Source organism: Podospora bellae-mahoneyi (genome assembly GCF_035222275.1).
Source record: "Podospora bellae-mahoneyi strain CBS 112042 chromosome 1 map unlocalized CBS112042p_1, whole genome shotgun sequence".
NCBI lineage: Eukaryota > Fungi > Ascomycota > Sordariomycetes > Sordariales > Podosporaceae > Podospora > Podospora bellae-mahoneyi.
This window is the reverse complement of record NW_026946359.1, coordinates 3208730-3231792: the sequence shown is the minus strand read 5'-3', so window position 1 is coordinate 3231792 and position 23063 is coordinate 3208730. Positions and strand designations below refer to the sequence as shown.

At 52.8% G+C, this 23063-nt stretch overlaps 6 protein-coding genes across 6 annotated transcripts; 4 read left to right on the top strand and 2 right to left on the bottom strand.

The window, feature by feature from the left end:
- Window positions 1-1442: 1442 nt before the first annotated feature.
- On the top strand, window positions 1443-5416 carry QC761_109900 (uncharacterized protein). The gene is made up of 2 exons (XM_062874281.1): window positions 1443-3656; window positions 3721-5416. The coding sequence occupies exons 1-2, from the start codon at window positions 1754-1756 to the stop codon at window positions 4239-4241; spliced, it is 2424 nt and encodes an 807-aa protein (XP_062737398.1). The 5' UTR covers window positions 1443-1753; the 3' UTR covers window positions 4242-5416.
- Window positions 5417-6106: 690 nt separating this feature from the next.
- On the top strand, window positions 6107-10482 carry QC761_109890 (uncharacterized protein). The gene is made up of 2 exons (XM_062874280.1): window positions 6107-6838; window positions 6915-10482. Exons 1-2 carry the CDS (start codon window positions 6324-6326, stop codon window positions 9964-9966), a joined length of 3567 nt encoding a protein of 1188 aa, XP_062737397.1. The 5' UTR covers window positions 6107-6323; the 3' UTR covers window positions 9967-10482.
- Window positions 10483-11394: 912 nt separating this feature from the next.
- Window positions 11395-14325, bottom strand: AMT1 (ammonium transporter Amt1). The gene is made up of 2 exons (XM_062874279.1): window positions 12399-14325; window positions 11395-12340 (listed from the first exon to the last, which is right to left on the bottom strand). Exons 1-2 carry the CDS (start codon window positions 13345-13347, stop codon window positions 11727-11729), a joined length of 1563 nt encoding a protein of 520 aa, XP_062737396.1. The 5' UTR covers window positions 13348-14325; the 3' UTR covers window positions 11395-11726.
- A 1936-nt stretch (window positions 14326-16261) lies between these two features.
- On the bottom strand, window positions 16262-18739 carry QC761_109870 (uncharacterized protein; the record flags this gene model as incomplete). Its single annotated transcript, XM_062874278.1, has 1 exon — window positions 16262-18739. The coding sequence occupies one exon, from the start codon at window positions 18737-18739 to the stop codon at window positions 16262-16264; it is 2478 nt and encodes an 825-aa protein (XP_062737395.1).
- Window positions 18740-19062: 323 nt separating this feature from the next.
- QC761_109860 (uncharacterized protein) lies at window positions 19063-20785 on the top strand. The gene is made up of 4 exons (XM_062874277.1): window positions 19063-19290; window positions 19466-19821; window positions 19884-19995; window positions 20052-20785. The coding sequence occupies exons 1-4, from the start codon at window positions 19268-19270 to the stop codon at window positions 20584-20586; spliced, it is 1026 nt and encodes a 341-aa protein (XP_062737394.1). The 5' UTR covers window positions 19063-19267; the 3' UTR covers window positions 20587-20785.
- A 130-nt stretch (window positions 20786-20915) lies between these two features.
- HMT1 (Nuclear SAM-dependent mono-and asymmetric methyltransferase) lies at window positions 20916-22989 on the top strand. The gene is made up of 6 exons (XM_062874276.1): window positions 20916-21205; window positions 21281-21294; window positions 21361-21380; window positions 21453-21562; window positions 21640-21971; window positions 22031-22989. Exons 1-6 carry the CDS (start codon window positions 21123-21125, stop codon window positions 22507-22509), a joined length of 1038 nt encoding a protein of 345 aa, XP_062737393.1. The 5' UTR covers window positions 20916-21122; the 3' UTR covers window positions 22510-22989.
- The last annotated feature ends 74 nt before the right edge of the window (window positions 22990-23063 follow it).

Here is a 23063-nt window from a genome sequence, read left to right as displayed (position 1 = left end):
GGTGGGATCATGGGGAGGGGGGGATCATATAATGGGGTTGTGGTTTGCGGAGGATCCGAGGTTGGTGGTGCCGTTTGGGGAGGGGAGGGATGCGGCGGCGGTGGAGAGGGTGAGGCCGGCGAATTTGAGGGACAAGAGGGAGTTGGAGCAGTCTTTTGACGGGTGGGTGAGGCCGTTTAGGAGAAGGAGGCTGATCTCCCCATGCCGACCCGGTGGCCGGAAGGAGACACATATCGGGATTGGAATAAATCGGTGTACCGGGCGTACATGTACAGGCGAATCCGGCGGCTGATGATCAACAACAACTCCGCACTGGGACGCGAAGGGACTGGGGGATTTGTTTGGGCTTCACTGGCTCAACGATGTGAAAGCTTCCAGGTGGTATCTAGACAACCCCGACCACAAAGACCCTTTTCAACAATCGCATAAGGGAACTAGCATTGTGGATCGCCAAGGAGAAGGCGAATCAGTCCAAGATTGAGTGGGACGACATGCCGAACCTGGAGGACGTCTATCTGGACTGGAGAGGCCTGTTTGCGCCGACCAACCACCCGAGCGACCCGATAGAAGATGTGGAAGAGACGTGGGGTTACCTCGTCATGCATTTTGTGGCCAAGATTGCAAAGGCGATGAGGGGGAAGAAGCTGAGGAGGCTGGTGATTGTAGGTCTGAGGAGCTACGTCGGCCCGCAGGGCTACGATGCCTGTGGCTTGAGGAAGCCCTTTTCAACTCGGATCATAAACTGGGGGAGGATGTTTGTGACGGCGGTGAGGCCGGGGGGGTAGCTGATATTAGTGGATAGGGAGTATGATGACACTGCCAGGGAAGTCCAAGACGACCCGCGGTAGGTTAACGATACTATAGACGAGGTCCTACTCGGAAGCGGTCTTTCGTGGTGAGATTTCCACGGGGTTCCAGGTCAAACCGACTACATGCGCGATGATTGGGACGACCACTGAGGTGGCAGCGGAAGGGTAGAGAGCATCGGATGCCAGCTGACAGGGGGGTTCACAGGGGAGTTTTGTGTTGTATCTGTGTATTGTTTTCTTTCTTTTTTTTTTCGCTGTAGATTTTTATACAACTGGAACGGCTTCTTTGATGTGGATGTGGATACTTGTGTTGTGTGTCACTCTGAGGATGGATGGCCGAGAGACTCCATACTAACAGACTAGCCAGGTACTTGGTCCTCTTGACAACACACCTTTCCTGCAGCCCTTCTCGGTTGATTGGCTGCTGACAAACGACACCGCTGCAGTGGTCTGCAGTGTTCACCGTCTATTGGATCGGATGCCACCGAGCCTTGCTCTCCACCATCCGAACAATTCCCAATCTGGGGCTTTCAAAAGGTAAGGCATCCATCTTCGTGAAGAAAGATCAAATACTGTACGTATGTCTTGTCCCCCCCTCCCCGTCCTCGTGGCTTGACGGCTTGACGGTTGATTATGCAGCTTGTGTTTCTCCCATACAAATATTGACATCTCGTTGCTAGGAAATGACACGGCTGCCTGGGTACTGTTCTTCATGATGGCCACTCACAGCCTTGCCACCACCACCATCATTATCATTATCACTCACACCACCACCGCCAACTTTTGACAGCAGTTCTTCTGAAGAGGGGCTGTTCACAACAATCACTTTTCATCAACCACATCATTTTTACCTTCATTTTTCATCACCTTTAACCAACCACTCCACTTCTCATTCCCACTTATACATCTTCTCTCACACTCATTCATCACCCAACCCTCCAAAAATGCCCGAAGAGCAAAACACCCCCCTCGAGCTCCGCGGCGGCAGAAGCAGAAGCAACTCAACCCCTGCCCGCTTTTTATCTCGCTTCTTCCGCCCCCATCATCATCATCAACAACAACAACAACAACCTTCCTCCTCCTCACACCACCATCACCGATCTCGCCGCTCCCACCATCAAGACCCCTCCCCCCCACAATCATCATCCTCCCACAACCACCACCCATCTTCCAAACCAAAACATAAATACCCCCCCAACCCCAACCCCTCCACAGATCACGTCTACGACATCCCCCTCAACAAAAAGCCCTCCCCTCGCCACCGCAACCCCTTCTTCCGCCCCCGTCCCCCCAAACCCAAGCACAAAAAATCCCCCTCCAGCAACATCGGCACCCCCCCAGGAAAGAAACGCTCCCTCTCCAAAGCCGGCTCAAGAATCTCCACCTCCACCAAACCAGCCAAAACCCGTCTAACCCTAGACCTCAAACCCCTCCTCGACTCCAACCCCTCCTTCCTCAAGCTCTCTTTCCAGTTCCGGTCTTCTTCCGGTGGGTTGGCAGTCGACCGAGTAGAGCGGTTCATCCGAGACGAACTCAAGTCTGAGAAACAAGCCGTGGTCAAATTATTCACCTCCTCGGGAAAACAACTAGAAACCGGCGCCCAAATCCCGTCTTCACGTGGCAGGTCGTCACGGGTGACGGTTTGGTACCGACTCGAGGATGACAACAACAACAACAACAACAACAACCCAACAACAAAATGGGAGTTTTCCGTTTGCATCAACAACACCCAAAAGATGGAACTCAACAAACTCATTGAAGAGGACGGCGCAACAGTGGGGGAGGTGAGGAGACAAATAGCGGGTTACCTTGGGATTAAAGAGCCAAGAAGGATAAGGGTGTACGCCGACGATGGGATGTTTCACGGGTTCCTCCAGGGGGAGGGGTGGGTGTTGCGGGAGTTGGGGAAGAGGTGGCTGACGAGGTATCTGGCGGTTCATGTCCGGCACAGGGAGGGTTGGGTGGAGGTGAGGCTGAAGGGGTGGGGGAATGAGAGGGCGGGAAGGAGGTATGTTGTTCATCCGGGGAGTGGAGAGGGAAAGTGGACTGTGAGGGATTTGAAAGTAAATTTTGTGACGGGGGGGTTGGTTAACGTCACTGAGGGGAGGGGGAGGAGTCGGTTGTCAAGGAAGGGGTTGTTGGGATCGGGGGGGTTGAGGGTGAGGTTTGATGGGAGGAGGGTGGGGGAGACCGAAGGGGTGGTTTGGGGTGGGGTTTACGAGGTTGAGTTTGGGGGGGTGGAAGAAGCAGAAGTTTTTGCTGGGGAGGAGGGGTGGTTGTTGAGGGAGACGGAGAGCTGCGATGTTTGTGTTGAGGGGAGGAGGGTGACGGATTTCCCGGTTAGGGTTGTTGCTGGGGGGTGTAAGGGGCATAAGCCGCCGCTTTGCGCGGAGTGTTTGGGGCGGTGGTTGGTGGAGAGTATGGAAGCGGGGAGGTGGAAGAGGCTGAAGTGTCCAGACACGGACTGCTCAGCTGTCCTGGGACATCACGATGTCAAGCGGTACGCGACAAGAGAGGTTTTTGAGCGGTATGACCGGTGGTTGCTGAGGGATGCGCTGGAGCAGACGAAGGGGTATGTCCAGTGCGTCACTGTGGGCTGTGAGTATGGTTGTGTGGTTGGGGATCAGGAGGCATGTCCTACCTTTAACTGCAGGAAGTGCAAGGGCAGCCACTGTATCAAGCACAACGTCTCCCATCCCGAGGAAACATGCAAGCAATACCGAAGGAGACAAAAAGATAAAAAAGAACAGGAGGAAGCCTCGGAAAGGGAAGTGGCCGGGATGACCAAGGATTGCCCCAAATGCGGGAGGAGAGTAAACAAAACGGCTGGGTGTAATCACATAACCTGTAGGTTCTCTTCTCTCTTCAGCCACGAAAATAATAGAAACTGACTGGTATTTTTTTCCCCCAGGCCACTGCGGTCACGAATGGTGCTATGTCTGCACCGCCTCTTACTTTCACGCCCAGGGCACCGGTCTTCTCCTCTGCCGTCACAACGAAGGCTGCACCGAAGGCCCTCTCCCCGGCGCCGAGCTCTTCAACGATGATGGCACCCTTCGAGATCCAACCGGGCAGCGACTTCCACATCGTCCGTTCTTTCACCGGCCGGTCATTCCTGCCGATATCCCAGGTGCTGCTCCACAGGGTGTGCCTGGCATGCCTGGAGCAGCGTGGCTCTTTCCTCATCTTCAGAGACGTAACAGGCAGCCTGAACCACCAGTTGCTCCTGCACCCGCTGCCCCGGAGGAGCCACCCGCGCCTGCACCGGAACCCGGACACAGAGACCCGCCCCTGATGACGGGGGCAAATCCGGGGTTGGTCAGGGGAACTCCTCCTCCGTGGGCGCCGGGGATGGCCGGAGCGAGGCCGAGGATGAGAGGTACTGGAGCGGAGGCGGCGAGACGAGCAAGGGGGTTGGGCTTTCATGTTTAGTTGAGATGCTGAGGGAGATGCCTGCTTACGACTTCATGAGCTTTACACCGCGATCTTTCTTTTCCTTTGTCTGGGCCTTGGAGTTTCGCATTCTACGGATAACGACACATATATAAGAGGCATTCGCGCTCCCAGCGGCTGGAGGGGGTTGGGTTATGGTTAGAAGGATTGGGTAGATACATAAATAGATGGGAAATTGGGTATTTGGCGACTCTCTGGGATTTTACATACCTGGTCTCTATTTATTTTTTTGTTTTGACGTCATCTTTTCTTCTACTGTCCCCAAACACCGGCATGCAGAAAGCAGTTTTCTCGTCCGATTCTGAGTCAAACCTGCGGCTCTGTGGCAGTGACACAAAAACCAGAGACAATAACAAAAACTCCGTAATCATCTGGATGTAACAAGCTGTTGTACACACCGAGCTTTCATAGCTGTGTGGGTCGGAAGTTCCAAACCACATCCAAACAAAACAACGTTTCGACGATCAAACTCGTTTACCCGCCCTCGCCTCCAGAGGTTCTTCTTCAGCAACGTGGCCGAGCGGCTGGGTCCGTCGCCGTTCAGGCCATTGTCAGAGGCCCGAAAGTTTTTTCTTTTTTTCTTTTTTTCTTTTTTTCTTCTTTTTTTTCTTCTTTTTTTTTTCTCTTTTTTTTTTTCTCTTTTTTCTCTCTTTTTTCTCGCGTTTTTTTCTCTCTCTTTTCTCTCTTTTTTCTCTCTTTTTTTCTCTTTCTCTCTCTCTCTTTATTTTTTTTTTTTATTTTTTTGCAGTTGCAGTTGCAGTTGCAGTTGCAGTGGAAGCCTTGATGTTGTCATTCTGTCGCACACAGCACACACACACACATCGGTGTCCGTCCTCGCCTGTTTCTCCGAGTCTTTGCATTACCGCCCGTTGAACCGAACACCGCAGGTTTGAACCGGCATTGGGACGAGAGGAGACAAATATTTCTTCTCCGACAGAGTATCACCGGCGCCATGATGGTGCGATGCAAAGGCACGGCATAAGTAGGTGATGTCGTGCATCGATGAGGCCAAGCGGGCTGAGTGGTCAGCCGTTTTTTCCCCGCAAAGGAAGGGTCTGATCTGGTCTGTGTTTAGGGCCAAGGGGCAAGGTCTTTGGCTCCGCAGACGCGAAATTGCAGATTCACATTCAGCGTGACGCTGGTGATTGTGTGTGTGGGGGGTGGGGGGGTAAAAGATGCAGATGTTGACGGCATTCTCTTGAATACCCACGAAGAATTGTTCCGAAGTGCCCGAAGAAATGGATGGGATCATAGGCAGGACGTGGCAGGCTGATGGGCTGGCGGCGGTTAGGAAGGAAGGATCTGGGAAGAAAGGAAGGACCTGGGAAGAAAGGGAGGAAGCATCAGCCTTGAGGCAATCATGAGTTCATGTCTCATTCGTCAATGCACCGTGTGGAGATTTGGATTTGATATTCCTGTTTGCTTCATTGGTTGGCTGGATTCATCACGAACTGCTGGCCTTACTCGACGGGATGTCCCCTGAGTTCAGGGAAAAGCCAATAGGTGATGGGAAGGCTTCTCCTTGTTCTTTCTACATCAGTTCCCTTTTATTGAATATTCTGCAGCGACACAAACCGTACCTGCATCTCGGCTGCGCAGGGTACACGGGGGATAAGAAGATAATGGGGCGGCATTGGCGCCGCGATTGGGGAGCATCGGGGGGAGGGGGGGGACGTGCACCACCTGAGCTGCAAGGAACAAAACGCTCTTGCCTGCTTCTGGACCGTGATTGGGGGCGCCCGAGGTGCGTTGTGCCAGGGATCCCGGTCCTGTAGGCGAACGATTGGCATGGAAGGGGGCCCCACAGCACAGTACAGCGGAAGGGATGTCCCAAAGCAGCCGGGCGCCAATTCGCCAATTTGTGATGCTCCTTTTTCTCACGACCTTTCCTCGCTGTCACTTCGAGTCCCTCGACATTTCCCAGTTAATTGCGACTCTCCCCCTAGAGCCAATCCAGCTCAGGCCAAGCCAAGCATGAAGATTGGACCCCCCCAAGTGCCGATTCTCTAGTCGAATCCGCCGTTGCACTCTTGCGTTGCAAATCGATTCCAAACTCATCTTATGTATACCACCATGGCTGCTCCCAACGCACATCGCTTCTCCTTTGAAGAAGGGGGTCACACACCAACTACCTTCTCCCACCCTCCCCCTCAGTCACCCGAGCCTGAGCGTCACGAGCATAGGCGGCTCTCTGACACGTCAAGTGCTTCATCCAGAGTCCAGTCACCACGCTCGGCCATCTCGCCTCCTGGACCGAGCGAGACATCGGACCAACAGCTACCCAAGCAGCCACTCCCGAGTCCTCGCGGCGGCCGGTCCCTCAGCTTGGCCCAGATAGCCGGCCCCATCAAGAGGAAGCCTCTGTCCCTGACGGCCTCGCCTTTGGCCACTCGGTACTCGTCCCCGCGTCTTCCCGAGCTCTATGAGGACCTCCAACGCCCGGAGCAAAGGTTCGCCAGGTCCGTCTCGCTCGACAGCCCAACGCTGTATGAGTTTCCAGGCCAGAGCAACCTCCTAGCATCCAGCTCGCTGCGGGTTGTGGAACGCGCCCCAAGCCTGGACAGCAGCCGCCACCTGTATGTCGTGACTCGTCGTCACCTTATTCCGGGTAAAGTGGTGGCAATATCGAACTGACCAGGTTTTCTCTCATAGATCATCTCCTGCCGCCCAAGAGGACGGCGCGGAAGAAGACGTACAGCTACGAAACATTGTTGAAAGGAACCCTGCCGCCTCTCAAACACCACACGCACACGAACCAAGCGGCCGCCTTAGCGCTAGGACGGTCAGTGTAGCCAGTCAGGAATCAGATTACGACCAGTTCGAATACACCCACCTCTACTCTCCGGGTCCGGAGCAAGAGGCCGAGGGCAAACCCGCCACACACGTTAATACCAACACCAAGACCATGTCCTTCATCTCACGAAAACAACCACCACCACACCTGGACCTCGGATCACCCATTGAAAGTGTGCCAGAGTCACCCGTCAGGACTGCCAGAGACAGTAATCTTAACAAGCCGCTACCGAAATCGCCAGCGTCCTCTAAGCTAGGCGCCTTCTTCGGCTGGGCCGCTTCACCGTCACGCTCCTCGGTAACAGAGTTCTCGGACGACAGAGCATTGTCACCCGCCTCTCAGAATCCAGTGACTGTCGTGACAGAGTCTGAGCCTTATGACGTCCCACTGTCACCAAAGAGCCCATCCGCCTACTCCAATGAAGACCTGCACAGCCCCGCCATGCAGTATTGTGAATCTTACCTACAAACACCCGCAGACAGCACGACATCGCTGGTTCAGATCGAAGAGATGGAAGACGAGTTGAAGGCTATCGGCGCCGAACTGGCCGCGTCCATTCGGCGAGAGATGGATCTGGAGGACCTTGTTGACAGGATGCAGGAGCAGGTCAACAGTGCCCAGGTGCCGGGCAGAAGAACGAGCGACTATTTCTCAGACTCTGGCTACAGCTCGGCCAGGTTTAGCGAATATGACCACGCCAAGGAAGAGATGTCGCAAATACAGCGCAGGGCCGAACAGGAGAGAGCCCAGCTCAGACTGGAGCTCACCACCAAGCTCCAAGAGGAGCGCACCATGCGACGGCTGTTGGATCAGCAAATACAGGAATTGCAACAAAAGGCATCCGAGGTTGATGTCGCCGAGCTGGGCAATGCTGAGGCGAGCGACAGGGTCAAGGAGCTGGAGGCTACATGCGAGGATTTGACTCGTCGGCTTGCCGAGGAGAAGGAGTCCAAGAGCAACTTTGAGGACCTGCTTGCGGCGCTCAAGAGCGAGCTTCAAACGGCGTCAAACGAGCGGGACAACCTACGCGATGAAATCGTTCCTCAGTTGCGCATGCGTGTCGAGGGGTTGGAGGCCGAGGCTGCCGAAAACGCCAGACTTGCCTACGACACGTCCAAGATGCAGCAGGAGCTTGAGACTCTGAGGTCGCAGACGGCCGAGACGTCCAAGATGCAGCAAGAGATTGAGTCCCTTCGGTCACGGGATGCCGACACTTCCAGACTGCAACAGGAGATTGAGATTCTCAGGTCGCAAACTGCCGATGCTTCTCAGATGCGGCGGGAGATTGAGGCTCTCCGGTCACTCAACTCGGAAACCTCCAAAATGCAGCAGGAGCTCGAGGCTCTGCGGTCCCAAAATGCTGAGCTCAAGCAGACCGGCACTCGCATGTCTATGGCCCTGTCAAGGTCGGCATCGGTCACTGCCGGGTCTCTCAAGAACAAGAACCGCCCCGTGTCTCTCTCCCGGTCCAACAGCACGCGACCTGGTGCTGCGTCTACTGAGCCAAGAGAGGTCCTTGCCGACAGGTTGAAGGACGTCGAGGCTCAGCGTGATGCGCTGCACAGTGCGCTCAGGAGCTTGCTTGAAAGACAGGAGCTCCAGAACCGCGAGAACGCCAAACGGATTCGCCAGTTGGAGATGGAACGGGATCGGTTGCTCACGGCTTCCCCCAAGAAGGCTGGCTATGAAAGAGACGTCTCGAACCTTCGCGAGGAGATTAATGTGCTGCGTCGCCGGGCAGAAGAAGCTATCGAGCAAAAGTGGCAGGTGGAAAAGGGGCTGGGTGGGCTCAAGATGGATCTCGACCGCGCCGAAGAGGAAATCGCTACACTTCGGATCTTGCTGAGGGAGAATGACATTTTGGTTCCGGAATCTCTGCTCCGTGCCAGCGGCAGCCACGAGGAGCGAGTTGCGCCTGTCACGTCGGCTTCTCTTGAAAAGGCGTATAAGGACCTGCAAAATGCGTATGCCGAGGCGTTGGAGAGAATCAAGCAGTTGGAGGAGTCGGCCGGCTCGGATGAAAGGATGCAGCTTGCTATTCAGAGGCTGGAGCAGTCGCTTTCGACGGCCGTGTCGGAGCGTGAGGATGCCCGCTCGGAGGTGAGCTCTTTCAAGACTCGGCTCGAGAATATGCAAGCCTCGGAGAAGCAGCAGTTTGCCGTGGAGCAGGATCTTGCTGATCAGCTGCAAGAGTCTGCCCGTCGGGTGGAGGAGCTTGCCCAGCAGGTGCGCTCCCAGCTTGATGTCAATGCTGCTCTGCGCTCCCGTTTGGCCACCACCATTGCCCGTGGCGAGGCTGAGCAGAGACTGAGCACCGAGCGCATTGCCGGCATGCAAAGCCGCCTTCGTGCGCTCGAGGAGCAGGTCGTCCACGCCCAGACGGGCGCTGAAGAGCGGGTGGCCCGCCACGAGGAAGAGCTGGCCATGCTCAAGGACGCCCACAGCCACCAGCTCCAGCGCATTCGCGACAATGCTGGCATTCTCCGCAGCCCACGACACTTTCCCTCCAAGTCGCCGCTGTCGCCCATGTTTAGCCTCCGCAGCGTGTCCTCGCCCAACAACCTTAAGTCACCCCGCATGTCGACCCCTCTTCTCTCGCCTCATGGAACCGCCCGGCCAGACATCAGGCGGTCTGCCAACTCTCTGGATGGCAGCGACGGCACCATGACGCAGCAAGTTGAGGTGCTCAAGGGGCGCGTGGCCGAGCTGGAGGGTGCCCTTGCTGCGGCGGATGCCGAGATGCAAGAGGTTGTGGGGAGGATGAACATTGCGCAGATTGAGGTGATGAACCTGCAGGAGCAGAGGGAGGAGGCGGTGAGAGAGACGAGGAGGCTGCAGAGGGTGATTGAGGAGGAGAGGATGAGGGTTTTTGAGGAGAGGTTTAGGGGGTTGTCTACCGAGGTGAGGTGAGCCCCCTGACCACGCCCTAATGGTTTGAATGAGGACACACACACACACACACACATGTTGGATCGTGTTATGGTTTTTTTGTTGTTGTTTTTTTTTTGGAAGCCATGTTTGGATGAATGCATTTGCCATTGCAGGGATTTTTGCAATTGGAAAACGGCGCAACACCACGCTTTTTTGGAGCATGTCCCTTTTCTGCTTTGAAAGCATAGGTAAGGGGACAGGAGGTTGTCTTTTGGATTATTATTGAAGCCAAGTTTTTTTTTCTTTTTCTGTTTCTGGCATTCTTGATGGACATACCCTGGGTTTGTTTTGCAAGGGGGTTTTGGGGTTTATTGTTCTTGTATACTTGCTCCTTTTGGGGAGGGTTGTTGTTCGATTCTCGGTGCCATTTTTATTGGGGTTGAGTGGATTGGATTTGGTTATTATAGGAGGGAGAAGGGGGTTAAATAACATAGTGTATATTGTATTACCATTTGGTTTAGTTGTTGTTGGGTGGATGGGTGGAATGGGATTGGGCAAAATGAGAAGGGGGAGAGGAGAGAGGGGATTATGTACAAATTCAGTTGATGTTATGTTGTATGTGTACTTTTTGTAAGGGACTGGATGTGTGGGGAGAAAAGGGGTTAGCTAAAAAAAGGGGGGGGGTGGGGGTAGAGGATAGGAATTGAATTTGGTTGTATTATTTTTGGAGTTGTATGTGAGATTGTGTTTGTGTTGGGTTGGATTGGGGATTGAGATTGAGACTGGTGACCGGTTTGATGGTGGATGATGACTGGCAAGACAGCTCACAGCAATGGGTTGAAACTGTGCTACATATATGACCGGCCAGTTTTGATCATGGAAGTGGAGAGGAAGGGGGGAGAGCCGCCGGAGACAGCAGTAATTTTTTTTTTTTTTTGCTGACGTCCACACTTGGGTGGGACAAAGACTTTCTTCGGCTGTCTGCTGCTGCGTACCTATATATATATATATATATAAACCCCTAATCATCCATCACCTACTTGCCTTTTATTTTCATCGTTTCGACTCTGACAGCTTGGTACATTCACCTTCCATTTTCATTCGTATTTTTCCTCGTTTATCGTTGATTGCCAACGGGCAAGATCTTACCTGGGGGTTGGCCTCTGTCTCATGAGGAACCCCAGGGTATGGCGAGCAAGCTGCTCAGGCAGGCAGGTCAGCTGTCCGTCGGCGAAAGTTCACCTGGGGTTGGCCTCTTGCCACAAAGGGACCCCGGGTGTTCTCAGCTAGCAGGTGAGAGCTGCCTGCGCGATGAGGCGGAAAGAGCTTCCTCGCGTTCCTGGCAACAGAAGGGTGGTGGCATGCTTCCGGGTGGTTGGCGGGCCCTCATTTTGACACAGGGACTCGAGGAAGAAAGGTACCTAGAGACGGAACAGATCCCGAAATGCAATATCAAGATGAAGATATTAATGTTATGTTCTTTATTGCCTTTGATCCTCAACTCTGCTGAAAAATACACATGAGTTCCATCAATCCATCATGGTCCATCTCCCTAATACATAAAAAACATCCATCGCTTTGTTTTCCCAAAATTCCAACCAGTGAGATGCCCAAACTCCTGCTTCCCTACCGAGGTATATATATATATATATGTGTGTGTGTGTGTGTGTGTGTGTGTGTGTAACATAGAAGATATAGAAGACACAAGAAAGAAACCGGTCTAGATCGCACAACAAAACAAGTACTCCTCTCCCCGTCAAGGATTGATATCCAAAAAGTCCTCAACCGTCAACCCACAACTATTGAGCATGATCAGCCGACCCTTGTCCATACATCCTGTGGTTCGTCAACGGCATGCTCATGTTCACAATCTTCTCCCTCGGCATCCCGCTCGAGATAGCAACACCATATCGTCCTTGCCCTTGGTGAATAGGCTGCTCAGCGCTGTAAGAGCTCATGTTGTCACCCTCGACGTCATTGAGGACTTCTCTGGTCAGCTCAACATAGTCGTAGGCAAACTCGCCGATTTCGGCGTCATCAATACCGAGGATCTCGCTCTCTTCACTTGCGCGGAGATGGAGCCCAGGGATGAGGTTAAGAATGAAGAGGATAGCACAGGTCAAAACGAAAGAATAGGCACCGCCGGCAAAAGAGTCGGCAAGCTGAATAGGGAGCTGGATCCAATTGTGATCGAGCCAGCCACCCTTGATAGAGGAGACACCGTCGAGGCGGGTGATGGTGTTGGTAGCGAAGAAAGCGGTGCAAATGTTGCCGACGAGACCACCGATGCCGTGAACAGCAAAGATATCGAGAGCGTCGTCAATGCGGAGAAGGAACTTGAGCTTGGTGGCGTAGTTGGCAAAAGAGGCGCCCATGATGCCGCATGGTACGGCGGCCCAGACTGGGACGTAACCTGTTGATGTTGTTAGCCACAACTTCACAAAAAGGTGAGGTGGATAAAGGGGACCTACCAGAACCAGGTGTAATAGCCACCAACCCAGCCACAACCCCCGAGCAAAATCCAACCGTCGACCACTTCCTCTCCAGCCTGTAATCCAACACACACCACGTAATCCCACCCACACAAGCGCTCAAGTTGGTCACCACGGCCGCCATAATAGCCCTCATGTTCGCGGCCAGCGCAGACCCAGCATTGAAACCAAACCACCCAACCCACAGGAAAACTGTTCCGATGACAATATGCGTCACATTGTGCGGCCGGTAGTTCAACTCGTGGGTGCCATGACCCCTCCTCTTTCCAAGCATCATACTATACGCCAACGCGGCCGCTCCAGAGGCAATGTGAACCGGTGTCCCACCTGCAAAGTCCAACCCACCCATCTTGTTGGACCAGCCCGATGGATTCCAAGTCCAGCAAGCAACGGCATCATACACAACAGTGAGCCACAAAAACATGAATATAACACATGGAAGCATCCTCCCGCGCTCTGCTACGGCTCCGGTGGCCAGGGCGATGGTAATAGCTGAGAACATCCCTTGGTAAACAGCAAAAAGCAAATCGGGGATGCGGCTCGAGGCAACGGAGGGATGGGCGAGGACGTTTCGGAAGCCAAAGTTGGAGAGGTCCCCAATGAAGGGCCCAGCGGAATGTGAAAAGGTGAGAGAGTAGCCCCAAAAGAACCACTGAAAGGTTGACACGGCCGCGGCCATGACTGAGAGCCAGATGAGGGAGAGTGCCGACTTTCGGCGTGCGAGACCGGAATAGAAGAAGCCAACGCCGGGAATCATGAGCAAGACGAAGGCTGTGGACATGATCATGAAGGAGATGTCGCCGGCTTGGTACCAGACATTGAGGTCTTCGACGAGGGCATCGCCTCCTGCTGGGTCAGTTCCTGTGAAGGGTTCGAGTGGGATGTATGGTAGGTTTGAGAGTTCTTGGTTGTTGGTATTAGCGGCCATTTTGAAGGTATGTGGACTTGGCCGTCCAGGAGGTTATTTTGCTGCCTTCAGTCGTGTATGGTGAGGTGGTGTACAAGTGTATAAGTGGTCGTCTGTGAGGTGCAGATATTGTCGGATGTGTCGGATAGAACAAGAGTAAACGAGAGACAGAGAAGAACGAAGGGACGGGAGGAATGTCTTCCACACTCAATAATAGATAGTATGCCTGGAGGCGAAAAACTTGATCTTCCCAGAAGAAAGTGATGAGCGGCAGCAGGCTAGCAATGGTTTGCAGAAGGCCTGGTACTTTTTCTGGAAAGAAGCAATTCGCGGGGGGCCAATCAGCTTTGACACCGACGGGGTGTCTTGGCTTATCGGGGGAGACAAGCCACACGGGTGAGCTACTGCACGGGAAGAGAAGGGAGTGGGATGGAAAACGAACGGGAGTCAGGCGAGAAGCATCGCCGGCGTCCTTGGGGGCTCGAGCATGTTTATGATCATAAGGCTTGGGTTCCCACTTGGTTCCCGCGGGCCTCGGAGAGCAACGGTAGCATGAGCACAATCTCTCTTGGGGGCCTTGAAGATCCATACCTGGGCTCTGAGTAAGGCAAGTAAGTGCTTTTTTGCGGACGCTGAAGATGGGTCGCACAAGACATGTCTTGACCAGGAGCCTCCGGACAGAGCCAAGTCTGCGATGCTGCTCTGGAAATTTGAAGGGGGGGCCGAAGATAGAGACCAATATGTCACCCTCCTTCTTCAGGTTGTTGTTCTCTGATCATTGCCTCCGAGGGGAACACTTCCCAAGTTCCTCTGTTCCGGATCCCACCAGCTCGGCGTTGGTTGCGAGTTCGGGGGCGTTTGGACCCATTGTGAAGCAGAAAAAGCAAGTGTCGCATATGACGAGAACGAGCGTTGATGCCTTCTGGCTCGAGGTTGGTTGGAGGGAGAGTGGTGGCTGTGAGAGACAACCCCTGCAAAGCAAGTGACGTTCAAGTGAGGGTGACATTGGAGTGGACCGAGAAAGGGAGCTCCACGATAACTCGATTCGCTGAGACGTGCTAAAAGCTTGGTGTAAAGATAAGCCTCCTGGGCCCTGATTGGCCCGACTAACCCGGTCGTGTGGCTCTCGGTGCCGTGGGGGCTACGTGGGGCCGCTCTCCCGCGCGTTCAGGGGACTGACTGACTTTCTGTAAGTGGAAGTTCAACGTCTTTTCCTCCCAAGGCTGGCAATCGTCTTGACAATTGCCATGACTGAACACAAACAACGTCCATGTGGCAGCGGCACAGAGCAACACATCTCACTCAAGTCTTCAAGATTCTCTTCACCAGCGTCACGAGCTCTTGACACAAATGCGATCCCCAACCACCTCAGCTTCAGCTCGGCCAGCCGGATATTGAATGTTACGGCATGGAGATCACAAGAAATAAACTACTGATAACAACGTCCCGTCCCGCCCAGAACCCATTCTATCTGACGCTACTTTCAGGAACCACCTGCATCCCCAGGATCATGGAAACATTTGCCTCTGCAGATGCCTCTCACTCAAAGTGGATCACCTCACTGCTTCTCATCACCAACATACCACTATACAGTCTCACCTACATATTATATAGTTTTCCGCTGCAATAACCCTCCCATCACGGTGTTACATACACCCCGAAAAACCCCAACGCTGAAGCCCAGCCTGCAAGCCACACAGCCACTCACTCTGACGCGCAGACGCCCCCCTTACAGGCCTTCATAGTGTCGTCTTTGTTTGTTTTCATTTATTTGGTGAGATGCAGGTGACAATCTCCTCAAAATATCATCACCACTGCCGTGACGAGACTGCATGTGGCTACCTCTCCTTCACCCTTGCCGGACTGCCGAGACGTTGTGCATTCCTCTCCCCAGACCTCATGACATCTCCTCTGAGATACAGCAAGTGGTGCTGTATACCGATCAACCCTCTCAACCCTCTCCGCCGCCGATCACCTGTCAGCTCTCCCACCCCCTAAGATCACTTCCTCTCCAAAAGACCCTGATCTTCCCTCAGCCCTCCGTTATCTCACCTTTCACTTTTCAAGACTAGCCTCAAATGCCCATTCGACACTAGCGCAAATCCCAGCATCATGCGCGCCAAAAACCCAAAACCAGGAACGAACCATCTGGGCGGGAGTGTGGGGGTTGCTCATTCATCACTCACCAATTCAAATCCCAAACCTGGTGTTTATCAATGCCAGATTAATGAAGGATTTATGCCCGCCAGACCTGTCATATCTTCACCAGCCATCATGCAAATAACCAACCCCAGCAAGGGGAGACACATCATCGGTGAGGCATGTGACCTTGGGGTGGTAGGTAGGTAAAAGATAAGAAACCAAGGTGGTCCAGACCTTATTACACCGGGGGTCAAGATCAGAGTCAAGGTCAAGGTCAGTCAAGGATCTCAAGTCTGAGCTTACATACACTACCAGACGTTGAAGCTAAGCTTGCGCTTGCTAACGAACAATCGCCGTCGATCGCCCGCCGGCGGCCGTTTTTCTCCACTGCTGGTGAGCTGGTGTTTACTGCTAAGGAAGCCGGCGGTGTCCGTGTAGTGTGATATATCAAACGGTAAAAATTGAAATGACTTCAACGAGTGACTTGTAGGATTGTCAAGCTCTGATTAATGACGTTCAAAAACAAGAGGTCATCATGTCTCATCTATGATAACAAGCTTGGTATATCCCCCCCATCACTACACAACTTTTACCCGCGAAAAAAAAAGGAAAAAAAAAAAAAAAAAAAAAAGAAGAAAAAAAGAAAAAAAAAGAAAAAAAGAAAAAAAAATATTTAGATACCCACCCTTTCGTCCATGAAGCTAATACGCAAGATAATCTCATTAACTTACACCACATTCATCATCATCATCATCACTCCCATCCAACTCAACCCCATCGTCACCTTCCCCCCTCAACACCACCTCTCACTAGGCTCCCTCCACCTAACCCCCAAAACCTCAAAAATCCTCCTCTCGCTCCTCCCCTCCACCAACTCCCCTTCCGTAACCCCCACCCTCCCCCTCCCCCTCATCACATCCCTAAACAACCCTCTCTGATTTAACCTCATCCCCTTCTTCCCCGCCAACAACCTCAAGCTCCGATTAAAAATATCATTCCCCGTAAAATAAATCAACGCCGCTCCATACTCCGTCTCGGGCACAAGCAGCAAATCAATCCTCCTCCACTTCCCCCCAGGAGGCAACCTGCAGCATCCCAAAAACTTACTCCCTTCCCCCTCCCTTCTCGATTGCGACAACGTCGCCACCAAAAAATTCTTCTTGTACAGCACAGATATAAGCGAGTTCATAAACGGGACAAGATCCGAGCAGGATGTGGTCCCGCGTTTGGTGATGATGAAATCAATGTCGCCTGACGTGTCCGAGCCACGGCGGTATGAGCCGCCAACGAGTAATTCCACGTCTGGGTCGACGAGGAAGGCTTCACGCTGGACAAAGGCCGCTAGCTGGGTTACTTCGTTGCGGGGGATGCGGGAGGTGAGGTCCGAGTAGTGCTCGATCGAGACGCGTTGGTTGGCCGACAGGTCGGCTTTGGTGAGGAGGTCTTCCAAGGTCCGATGGCCTTGGGATATCCACTTGTTTGCTCTAGAGAGTCCCACGTCGTGAATTTTGAGAAAGAGGTCGAGGACTTTGTCCGTCGGTTCAAGGTTCGCATATTGAAGCCTGCGAAGGTTGTTGGTGGTGCAGATTTCCTCGATTTTCCGGGCGAGTCGGGAGCCGATGTTGGGGAGAGTGTAGGCCTCCTCGGCGGTGGTGATTTTCTTGGTGGTCTGCTGACGGAGTGTGGTGATGGCTTTGCGGTAGGCCGTTATACGCCAGCGATCATTAATTTTGGTGTAGTAGTCGCACATGGATTGGAGAACTTCTATTGTCCTGGCGTTTGGGTTGTTGGCAGCGGAGGAGGCAGGATTGTCTTTCGAGCCGCCACGGTTGCAGGCAAAGAGGTCTTCGAACGGAGTAGTCTTTTTGAGAGAGGCGCGGGAGCGTGTTGCGGGCTTTTTGCGGGCGCGCTCATCTTCGGAGCCCGGCTCGGGATCCGAGTCCTCCTGAGCGTCCTTGGTTGATTGTATGTCGTCGTCTTCTTCGTGGTCCAACGGCAGGTCCTTGTACTGCTGAAGGAGCTCGATGTAGCTCGTCAGCTCATCCTTGGGACCATCCGTCGTTTGAGCTGTGGGATGAGGTGGAACAGATGACTGGATCTGTATTTCGAACGGAGCAGCTTGAGTGGTTTTAGTTGGGTGAGGGTTCTCAAACGAGCTATCCTCCTGTCGTGGTGTTTCTTCTGAGCCCTCAGTGTCCTGTTTCCTGGCGCTTTGTCTCCCGGCGCTTTTGGGTTCTTTGACCAGAAGCGAAGGCTCAGAGTCCCGGGGTGATATTGTTATGACTGTGGATTCGGAAGTTGGTGATGGGAACCCTGTGACCCAGTATCGGCTTTGGTCGGGGTTTAGTAGTGTCCGAAACGAGATACTGTCGATAGGATACTCGTCATTGACGACGATCAAAGAGGCGGCCAGCCCAAAGTCTGGTATCTTCTGAATGTCAGAGTATGACAAGTGCTTGTCAACAATGACATGTGTCGCATTGTGTAGACTCCTAACCCATTCTGCCCCATAATCTTTGGCTTTGGCAATCCGAAGTTTCCTGGCTGGTGCAACATCGTCGTTGGGGATGTAAAAGAAAGACAAGCCACGAAATATTTTAGCTGATTCCGGGATTGCTTTCCCGGAAGATGACCGTTTGCGCTTTCGAAGAGCAGTAGTAGCTGACGGCGACTGTTCGGCCGCAGAGGCAGAGGCTGAAACTGGCATGGTGATACTCCTCCGTAATGTTGTTGGGACTCTTAAACGGGTGGAATCTGGTATTGGTGTTTCAGCAATGAATGAAGTAGAAGTATCTGTGATTAGGAGCCTCCTGGGTCTGGAGGTGGTACTGTCAGTGGTGGTGGCGTCTGGGGTTGCCTTGATAATTTCTGCCGAACCTCCTGGAGCGGGTGTAGGTGCGGTTGGAGTGGGCACCAACGCTGTCCGCCTTGGTTCTGGATGTGGGCGAGGTGAAGAAAGAGGATTGATAGGGTTTCCCTTCTCTTTCACTGTAGGAACTGCTGGTTGGAAGAAGGCCTTGCACTTGGCCCTGTGCTGCTGTTCCCTGGCATCAATTCGGTCCTCCTCTTCGTCAAGCTTATCCAAGGCATCCAGCTGATTGAAAAATGCAATCTTTTCTTGGAGCGATTGTTCCTCATCCATCGGAATCTTTTGGCTGGGAACTGAACTGGGAACAATTCGAGTGCTCTGGGTCAAAAGAGTGTCGAACAATCGACCAGGCTTTTTGTACCGTCTGGCGACCCGGGATCCTGGAGAAGGCAAACTGGCCATTTTATCTTTTCCCCATCCCCATCGGTCCTCCCTTGTTGGTTAACCAGAGACAGAGAGAGGCTGCTGCCTATCCTTAACGTGTGTGTGTATATGCACGCAAAAGTGCGGCCCGGGATCGGTTGGAGGTTGGATCGGGGTGACGCGAATGGGATGCAGCGAGTCTCTGGCTTGCCTGGCTTGGCGAGTCACGAACTGCATGCGGTGGCACGTGATTCGAGTACGTACCTCTAATGCCAAGAGAACATCTAACGACGCTGATTGGTCCCATCAGATGCTTAGCGTGGTTTCTGGCTCAACGGTTTCAGATTGGCCCGCGGGTCTCTCGAGGCACCGCCAGTTTCCTCCCCCTTTTTGACTTAATTTACTTAGAGAGACGACTAGGTGACGGTTGTAAAATAACGTCAATTGGGTTCCAACATCACTGTTTGACTATCAATTTCTTACAGCTAGCTGGTCTGGCAGCTCTTGAACCATATTGCCTTCCAAAACCCCCTAAACATAGCTTGAACCCAGTCAAACGGTGTCACAATGTCGAACCTGTTTTCCGGAATGTAAGTATCACAGGTCTTCTTGTATTGGTGCATCTGGAAGCACTTTGCTCTTGCCTTTTATATCTGTTATCGAGTACACATAGCGACCCCCTTGACCACGCGCTCCTTCCATGGCCTCACAGTCACGCCGATGACAACAAATCACACAAGTAGTTCCCGCTAACAAATTCCCCAGAAATGCCCGGCTGAGGGGAGCTTCCAGCAAACCTAGCCCCAACAGCAAGAGTCCGATATCTCCAACATCGGAGGACGGCAAACTGAACTCTCCTGGGGGCCTCTCTCAGAGGAGTCTTTCGTCAAGCAACCTTTCTTCTCCTTCTTCCAAACTCCCACCTGTCCCTGCATCTCCGTTACCACCAACCGCCACCATGACCGGTTCCACAGACGATGAACTGGCCGCCTACCACCTCCCGAAGCCGCTACCGCTTTGGCTCAACCCAGCCTACGCCAAGCAGATCGTGAAAGGCAACTTTATGACCCTCAGTCGTCGACCTAAGGCGGTCGAGCAGGGTGAATGGGTTGCCTGTCAAGGTAGGCATCCTTTTATTTTTATTTTTACGATTTATTGTCTCACTTGCTGACAACTCCAACAGTCGTGGAGCACTATCGTAACCTCTGGAACTTTGTCAGCATTGTGTACCAGAAGGAGGAGAATGGCCAGAGCATCTGCAACCCGACCACATGCCCTCGCATGTCAGCTGGAGGGTGAGACATGTCCCATCTTTCTAATAGCGGAAGCCAATACTAACATGATTCCTCAGTAACCACTCCTACACATGGCTCAACAACCGTTTTGAGCCCATTGAGCTGCCAGCCTACGAGTACATGACGCTTATGCAGCGCTGGATCTCTGGCAAGGTCGACGACGAGAAGGTCTTCCCCACCAACCCTGCTGGTGTCTCGTTCTCTCAACACCAGCAGCTCACACCTTCGGCCATCGCCACCGACGGATTTGACGAGTACATTGGAAAGCGTAGTGGGTTTCCCAAGGAGTTCTCGACTATCTGCAAGACCATCTTCACCCAGATGTTCCGCGTGTACGCCCATCTCTACTGGGCCCACTTTGTGGAGCCCTTCTACCACCTGAATCTTGAGAAGCAGCTCAACAGTTGCTTCAGTCACTTTGTGTTGGCTGGGATGGAGATGGCCATGCTCACGCCGCAGGAGCTGGAGCCGATGCAGCCTCTGCTTGACTTGTGGGCTGCCAACGGAACCTTCCCTCCGGACTCCAAGGCCTATGAGAGTGCTAACCTCAAGGCCGGTAATCGGCTGCTGCAGCTGGCGGGCATGGCTTGAACTGGGGAGGGAAGCAAGGAGTACATAGTATTGCATATTTCGTCTGTCACGGTCTGATCTGGTCTTTGCTTAGACTCTAGTTTGCATGGTCTCGGAGTTGAGGGGGTTAACAACAATTCTTCACATCTTGAGATAGGGAGTCCAACACTGCAGCGTTTCCTCGAGATGATTAGACTTTCAGGGGTCATCCCATTTTTGTTGACTGGTCCCTTAATCGTGGATGTTGCCTCTGCCTGATCATGCCTGACGTCTCGTAGCGTTGCTTCTTGAGGACCCTGTTTGCCTTAGTGGGGTGTTTTCTCTTACAGGGACTTGACGGCGGGGCAACTACCCCACATTCGATTAAGCGGGCCCTTTCCACCCAAATTCTCTGCGCGACGAGCCCAGGCCAGTGGCAGATCCCCATTGTTCCCATATCGCGCTTGTCCCAGCACCATTTTTCTTCTTTCCTTTCTGATTTTTCTCTCTCCAATCTGTCCCGGGTCAATAATTCGTCACCATCTTCAGTTACCGACCCTCGCTACAGACAGCCCAACATGGTCAACGACGCTATGGATATCGAGACTGCTGAGAAGAACCTCAAGCAGCTCGACCACGCCGAGCAGCACTACTTCAACAGGCAAGTCTGGAAGAAGAAAAAAAAAGCTATGTGTCTGTTTTGTAGGGGGGATATTTGCTAACACTCAGCCTACAGCTATAACCATCATGGTAAGACACCGTTCAAGCTCGCTGATGGGGAATAATTGTACTAACTCTGGCGCTTTCGTTATCAAGGCATCCACGAGGAGATGTTGGTATGTTTTCTTGGAGCCTATCTTATCTTCCCTTCAAAAATTTATGGCTGACATTGGCATGCGCCTCTACAGAAAGATGAGGTCCGCACAAGATCATACATGAACGCCATCGTTCAAAACAAGCACATCTTCAAGGACAAGGTCGTTCTCGATGTCGGCTGCGGTACCGGTATTCTCTCGATGTACGCCCATCCTTCCCTCGCCCGACTTCCCCGGGAGAAAAAAAAAAGAAAGCAAGGCTGATCAGTTTGTTTCTCAGGTTCGCTGCCAAGGCTGGCGCGAAGCATGTCATTGGTGTTGACATGTCCACCATCATCTTCAAGGCCCGCGAGATCGTCGAGGTCAACGGGCTGTCCGACAAGATCACCCTCATCCAGGGCAAGATGGAGGAGATTACCCTTCCCTTCCCCCAGGTGGACATTATCATCTCAGAGTGGATGGGGTACTTCTTGCTGTACGAGTCCATGTTGGACACTGTGTTGTATGCCCGTGACAAGTACCTTGTCAAGGACGGTCTCATCTTCCCCGACAAGGCGAGCATCTATGTTGCTGGTATTGAGGACGGCGATTACAAGGACGAGAAAATCGGATGTGAGTGCTCTTCCGCTTTGCGCTAGGATATTCCTGTCCGGGGCTAACACATCTCGCAGTTTGGGATAACGTCTATGGTTTCAACTACTCGCCTCTCAAGGAGACCGCCTTGTCTGAGCCTCTCGTCGATACTGTCGAGATGAAGGCCGTCGTTACCGACCCATCTCTCGTTCTCACCCTTGACCTTTACAAGTGCACGGTCGAGGATTTGGCTTTCAGCTGCCCATTCGACCTCGTCGCCAGACGGGATGACTTCATCCACGCTCTTGTCGCCTGGTTCGACATTGACTTTACCGCCTGCCACAAGACAGTCCGCTTCTCCACTGGGCCACACACTAAGTACACTCACTGGAAGCAGACCGTCTTCTACCTCAAGGATATGCTTACAGTCCAGCAAGGAGAGAAGATTGAGTGCTCTCTCCACAACCGCCCCAACGAGAAGAATCGTCGCGATCTTGACATCAAGATCGAGTACCGTCTCGAGACCGAGGACCCCACCCGCAAGGCTGAGGGAACCTGCCTGTACAAGATGTGCTAGGCGAATCACAGTTTCCCTGGTACATCTAGCAAGGAAGGTCTGATAACCAACTACTCTTTTTTACATTTTCACTTTGCGCCTGGCATACATACAACAACTAAAAGTTGCATGGGGGGATGGGGGCGAGACTCACAACATGAAGATTTCGGGATTGACGCTCTGGCGGTAGCGCACCATATCTGAAGCGACAAAAAAGCGAGGTGTTTTCGGGGGCTTTAGTTACTAGATAGAGCAGGTTGTCTTTCTGGCGTTTTTTTTTTGTTTATCATGCTGTATTTTATCTCAGCAAAAAAGGGAGCCAGAGGGATACCTCTGATGAGGAAGGAGACTGGACTGGCAAAGAATGGCCCCGAGTGTGGGAGATGGGGAGTGCATCAGTGATGAATGATGCATATGGGATACCCGGAGAGGAATGGAAAGAAGTGAAAAAAAAAGAAAAAAAGAAAAAAATAGAGCATTGAAGTTCGATGATTTGGCTCGATTTGCTGTGTCTGCTTTTGCAAGTTTTGTGAATCGTCATGACATTCCAGGGGTAGTATTGATCATCCCAGCTT

What these genes read in the sequence shown, in the direction of transcription:
- QC761_109900 (XM_062874281.1), top strand. Translation starts at nt 1,754, where the DNA reads ATGCCCGAAGAGCAAAACACCCCCCTCGAGCTCCGCGGCGGCAGAAGC. An exon ending in TGGGTGTAATCACATAACCT is followed by an intron (nt 3,657 to 3,720) that starts GTAGGTTCTCTT and finishes TTTTTCCCCCAG; the next exon opens with GCCACTGCGGTCACGAATGG.
- AMT1 (XM_062874279.1), bottom strand. Translation starts at nt 13,347, where the DNA reads ATGGCCGCTAATACCAACAACCAAGAACTCTCAAACCTACCATACATC. An exon ending in GGCTATTACACCTGGTTCTG is followed by an intron (nt 12,341 to 12,398) that starts GTAGGTCCCCTT and finishes CAACATCAACAG; the next exon opens with GTTACGTCCCAGTCTGGGCC.
- HMT1 (XM_062874276.1), top strand. Translation starts at nt 21,123, where the DNA reads ATGGTCAACGACGCTATGGATATCGAGACTGCTGAGAAGAACCTCAAG. An exon ending in GCATCCACGAGGAGATGTTG is followed by an intron (nt 21,381 to 21,452) that starts GTATGTTTTCTT and finishes GCGCCTCTACAG; the next exon opens with AAAGATGAGGTCCGCACAAG. An exon ending in CAAGGACGAGAAAATCGGAT is followed by an intron (nt 21,972 to 22,030) that starts GTGAGTGCTCTT and finishes CACATCTCGCAG; the next exon opens with TTTGGGATAACGTCTATGGT.
- QC761_109890 (XM_062874280.1), top strand. Translation starts at nt 6,324, where the DNA reads ATGTATACCACCATGGCTGCTCCCAACGCACATCGCTTCTCCTTTGAA. An exon ending in CTGGACAGCAGCCGCCACCT is followed by an intron (nt 6,839 to 6,914) that starts GTATGTCGTGAC and finishes TTTCTCTCATAG; the next exon opens with ATCATCTCCTGCCGCCCAAG.
- QC761_109860 (XM_062874277.1), top strand. Translation starts at nt 19,268, where the DNA reads ATGTCGAACCTGTTTTCCGGAAT. An exon ending in TCGAACCTGTTTTCCGGAAT is followed by an intron (nt 19,291 to 19,465) that starts GTAAGTATCACA and finishes CAAATTCCCCAG; the next exon opens with AAATGCCCGGCTGAGGGGAG. An exon ending in CCTCGCATGTCAGCTGGAGG is followed by an intron (nt 19,996 to 20,051) that starts GTGAGACATGTC and finishes ATGATTCCTCAG; the next exon opens with TAACCACTCCTACACATGGC.